This window comes from Eulemur rufifrons, chromosome 6 (genome assembly GCF_041146395.1).
Source record: "Eulemur rufifrons isolate Redbay chromosome 6, OSU_ERuf_1, whole genome shotgun sequence".
Classification (NCBI taxonomy): Eukaryota; Metazoa; Chordata; class Mammalia; order Primates; family Lemuridae; genus Eulemur; species Eulemur rufifrons.
In genome coordinates, this window is record NC_090988.1 from 12,389,228 (window position 1) to 12,394,329 (window position 5,102).

The following is a 5,102-nucleotide window of genomic DNA, read 5'->3' on the forward strand; positions in this document are numbered from 1 at the left end:
CTTTAGGGAAAACATTGTTATTTTATCAAAATAGTGTGTGTCCCACTGCATACTATATTAATACTCAATACATAGCACCAATAACAAAAGTGAGTAGAAACAAATATAGGTTCTCTCTCATGTGACTGTTTTGGCCACTTTTCATAGTTCTTGGTCTTTGATTTAGAAGTTACCTTCAAAGTTGAAATAACTTTGAGAAAAGCAACTCAAGTTTTATTAATTTTCTCTTTCTCCGTTTTCCTAATGTATTCTCAGTTAAGTTTGTCTCTCTTCTTAGGCACAGAACTTAGCTGTGGGAACAGTAGGTCAGGAAGAGCAGAAGAGACAGGAAGGAGCATTGCATAAAAGAGATTAAATCATAAAGACTAGAACTGGAGGGACCATGGACACAATTACATTCAACCAAAAACTTTAAATATGAGAACAGTGAAGCTGGAAGAAGTAATATCATTTACCCAAGGTAAAATTTCCAGGGTCAGAGGAAGATTGTGAACAAATCACTCTTGACTCCTCACACAAAGCTTCTTCTACTTCACTCTTATGACAGATATTAGGAGTTGGAAACTTCCTTAAGCTGACTTTCATCTCTAATATTTTGTTATTTGTTCAGAGATTTGCTGCCCACTAAGCATTGCCTGCAATGGACATGCAAAATCAGACCATGCTGACTGAATTTACCCTGACTGCCTTTCCTGTTCTTCAGAAGCTTCAGACTGCCCTTTTTGTGGTCCTCTTGTTTACTTACATGCTGACTCTAGCAGGAAATATTGTCATCATTTCCCTAATATGGGCTGATAATAGCCTCCAAACCCCAATGTACTTCTTCCTCAGTAATTTGTCATTTTTGGACATTTTTTACACTACTTCAGTTACTCCAAAGCTGTTAGCTTGTCTCCTAGAGGAAAGAAAGACCATATCCTTTGCTGGCTGCATGACCCAAATATACTTCTTTTTTTTCTTTGGGACGGTGGAGTTTATCCTCTTGGCAGTGATGTCCTTTGACCGCTACGTGGCCATCTGTAACCCTCTGCGCTATACTATCATCATGAACAGCAGAGTCTGCCTTCTGCTGGTCCTGGGCTGCTGGGTGGGAGCCTTCCTGTCTGTGTTGTGCCCAATTGTTGTGGTGTCCAGATTGCCTTTCTGTTATAAGGAAATTAGTCACTTCTTCTGTGACATTGCTCCTCTGCTACAGGCAGCCTGTACAGACACTCATTTCATCCAGATGATAAACTTCCTCTTATCTTCTCTCGTCCTCCTGACCTCACTGATGCTCACCATTGTGTCCTACACCTACATCATTTCTACCATCTTGCGCATCCCCTCAGCTCAAGGACGTCAGAAGGCCTTTTCCACCTGTGCTTCTCACATCACCGTTGTTTCCATTGCCTACGGGAGCAACATCTTCATGTATGTGAGGCCCAGCCAGAGTCACACACTGAAGTTTGACAAGGTGACAGCTGTCCTCACCACAATGGTGACCCCTCTTCTGAATCCCTTCATTTATAGTTTAAGAAATGAAAAGGTAAAGGAAGTCTTGAGGGAAGCAATCAACAAAATTATGTCCTTATTGCACAGGAGAACTTGAAACTTCAACAAAGGTTGTTGGCTTAGAACAGGTATTTTCAACTCTTTGACAGAGTGGAGAAAGACATGTTTCAAGACCAGAAAATCAAAGATCTATGGGAAAGTATGAATAGGCTTGGTGCCACCTCAGAGACAAAGTATCAGAGTTGACTATGGTTCAGAGGAGATAATTCAGACAGAAAAAAAAATAACACTTTCTGAACTCTATTCTTGGGCCACCGTGCACACACACAATATCATTAAGGACAAATAGTGAAGTGAAGTAAGAAAATCTGAATTTTAAGTCTGGCTTTATTGCGTTTTTATCAGGCAACACTTAGCCTATCTGAACTTTAGTTTTTAAAGAGGGAAAGTTTTTGTACTTGTTGTTGTTGTAGGCTTAACTAAGACAGTTTAAGAAATGGAGCCACGTATAATTAAAGGCAAACACTTTTGAAGTCATCAATTTGAAAACAAACTGAGGGAAGTGTCCAGAGAAAACGTGAATAGAACATTCTCTTAATGGTCACATTCCTAATCCTGTATTGGAGAAAATATGTGGCAAACTTATGAAGTGTTGATACATATTTTAAAATTCCAAAAGTAATACAGAATTTTATTTCCAATAGGCAGCCTGAAAGAATTGCACCTTTCGGAATAAGTCAGCCCTATAAATAAAAAAGGCTGAAATTAGACAACCATCAAGGGAGGACTCTTAAATCTTGGTTAATTAAAAATGGCATGAAAAAGCAGAGATTGATGGCATATCTACTAAAATTTGAATGGTTCATTATAAGTGGTCCCAATGCTCCACCAACTCCTCAAACTATAACAGGGCCATAATAGATTTGCTCAATTTATACTAGCATTGATATGCTTTCAAAGACTGAACATAAAAAAGAGGAATCTACAATATGTGGAGATAAAGTGCTGATGAAAATGGTGTGAGGTAAAGGGGAGGATTATGAATGTGAATGATGAGAGGGCCAGGGTCTCTTGGCACGAAATACAGCAGGAGAACAGAGCCAGTCTGCATGGGCATAGGTAAACTGGCCTGGGGGTGGTAAAGAAAGTTTACTGGGACTGTGGACACTGATGCACACTGTACTGTCATATACAAATGTAATGATGAAAAGATAAAGGACAATTAAGTAAATTAAGGGGTATGGTAATGCACACACAAAAATAAGGATATAAAGTAAGAATTTTTGCTGTACTTTTCCCAGTTACTTTTTTCCAACTCTATTGTGGTATGATTGACAAATAAAAATTGTATATAGTTTAGATGCACAATGTGATGTTTTGATATAATATACACTGTGAAATGATTGCCACAGTCAAGCTAATTAGCATATGCATCAACTCACATAGTTACCATTTATACCTGTGTGTGTGTGATGAGAACACTTAAAATCTACTTTCTTAGCAAATTTCAAGTACAAAATGCAATATTATTAACTATAGTCACCACGTTGTACATTAGATCTTCACAACTTATTCATCCTGCATAACTGAAACTTTGTACCCTTTAACCAACAGCTTCTCATTTAACTAACTCCCAGGCCCTGGCAACCACCATTCTACTCTTGTGTTTTTGTAAGTTTAAAATTTTTAGATGCCACATAAGTAAGATCATATGGTATTTGTCATTGTGTGCTGGCTTGTTACTCTTAGCATAAGACTCCCCAGTTTCACCTATCTTGTTGCAAAATCAGGATCTCCTTCTTGTTTAAAGCTGAGTAATATTACATTGTATTTACATACCACATTATATTATCAATTTATCCGTTGATGGACACTTAGTTTGTTTCCATATCTTGGGTATTGTGGGATTGCTGGATCATATGGCAATTCTATTTTTAATTTTTTGAGGAACATCCATACTGTTTTCCATAATGGTTGTACCAAATTAAATTTATACCATCAGTGTACCAGGTCTCTCTTTTCTCCATATCCTCACCAACACTTTTCATCTCTTCTCTTTTTGGTAATAGCCATTCTAGCAACCATAAGGTGATCTTATTGTGGTTTTGACTTGTATTTCTCTGATGATTGGTAATGTCAAGCACCTTTTCATATAACTGTCAACGATTTGTATATCTTCTTTGGAGAAATGTCTATTCAAGTCCTTTAACCATGTTTTAATTGAGTTATTTGTTTTTTTACTGTTGAATGTTTGAGTCCCTGACATATTTTAGATATTAAACCCTTATCAAATGTACAGTTTGCAAATATTTTCACCCAATCTATAGGTTTTCTCTTCCCTCCCTTGACTGTTTCTTGGTTGGGAAGAAGCTTTTTAGTTTGATGAAATTGCACTTGTCTAATTTTCCTTTTGTTGCTTGTGCTTCTGATATCATATCTAAAAAATCATTGCTCAGACCAAATTGAAGTTGCTTTTCCCTATATTTGCTTCTAGGAATTTTACAGTTTCAGGTCTTATGTTTAAGTATTTAATCTACTTCAAATTGATTTTAGCATATGGTGTAAGATAAGGGTCCAATTTAATTCTTCTGCATGTGGATATATACTTTTTCCAATACCATTTACCAAAGAGGCTTCCCTATCCCCATTGTGTGTTCTTGGCATCTTTGTTGAAAGTCAATTGACCATAAATGTATGGCTTTAATTCTAGGCTCTCTATTCTGTTCCACTGGTCTGTAAGTCTATTTTTATGTCAGTACCATGCTGTTTTGATTATGGTAGGATTGTAGTAGTAATATATTTTGAAGTTAAGGATCATGATGCTTCCAGCTTTTTTTTTTTTTTTTTCCTCAAGAAGATTGCTTTGGCTCTTCAGAGTCTTCAATGGTTCCATACAAATTTTTGATTTTTTTCTCTTTCTGTGAAAAATTTCATTGGAATTTTGGTAGGGATTACATTGAATTTGTAGATTGCTTTGGGTAGTATGAGCATTTTAACAATCTTTGTGCTTCCAATTCATGAATATGAGATACCTTTTCATTCATTTCTGTCTTCTTCAACTTCTTTCATCAATGCTTTATAGTTTTCAGTGTACAGGTCTTATACCTCTTTGGTTAAATTTATTCCCAAGTATTTTTTCATTGCTATGGTAAATGGGATTGTCTGCTTAATTTTTTTTTTTTTTTGGATAGTGTATTGTTGTTGTATAGAAACATTACTGATTTTCAAATGTTTGATTTTGCATCCTGCAACTTTACTAATTTTTTATTAGCTCTAACAGTTTTTGGGTGGAGTCTTTAGGGTTTTCCATATAAAAGATCATGTCATCTGCAAACAGACCACAGACTCTTGATTAAAAATTTAACTTCTTCCTTTCTGATTTGGAAGCCTTTTATTTCTTTCTCTCATCTAATTACTCTGGCTTAGGACTTCCAGTACTATGTTGAATAGAAGTGGCAAGAATGGGCATCCTTGTCTTGTTCTTAATCTTAGAGGAAAAGCTTTCAGTTTTTCACTATTGGCAATGATGTTAGCTGTGGACTTTTCATATATGGCCTTTATTATGTTCAGGTTCATTTTTCTATACCTAATTTGTTAATAATGTTTATCAT

At 36.0% G+C, this 5,102-nt stretch overlaps 1 protein-coding gene across 1 annotated transcript; it reads left to right on the plus strand.

The window, feature by feature from the left end:
• The first annotated feature begins 646 nt into the window (after positions 1–646).
• Positions 647–1,588, plus strand: LOC138383745 (olfactory receptor 6M1-like). The gene has a single exon (XM_069468786.1). It carries the CDS (start codon positions 647–649, stop codon positions 1,586–1,588), a length of 942 nt encoding a protein of 313 aa, XP_069324887.1.
• The last annotated feature ends 3,514 nt before the right edge of the window (positions 1,589–5,102 follow it).

Excerpts from the sequence above, each read along its gene's own strand:
- LOC138383745 (XM_069468786.1), top strand. The coding sequence starts at position 647 with ATGCAAAATCAGACCATGCTGACTGAATTTACCCTGACTGCCTTTCCT.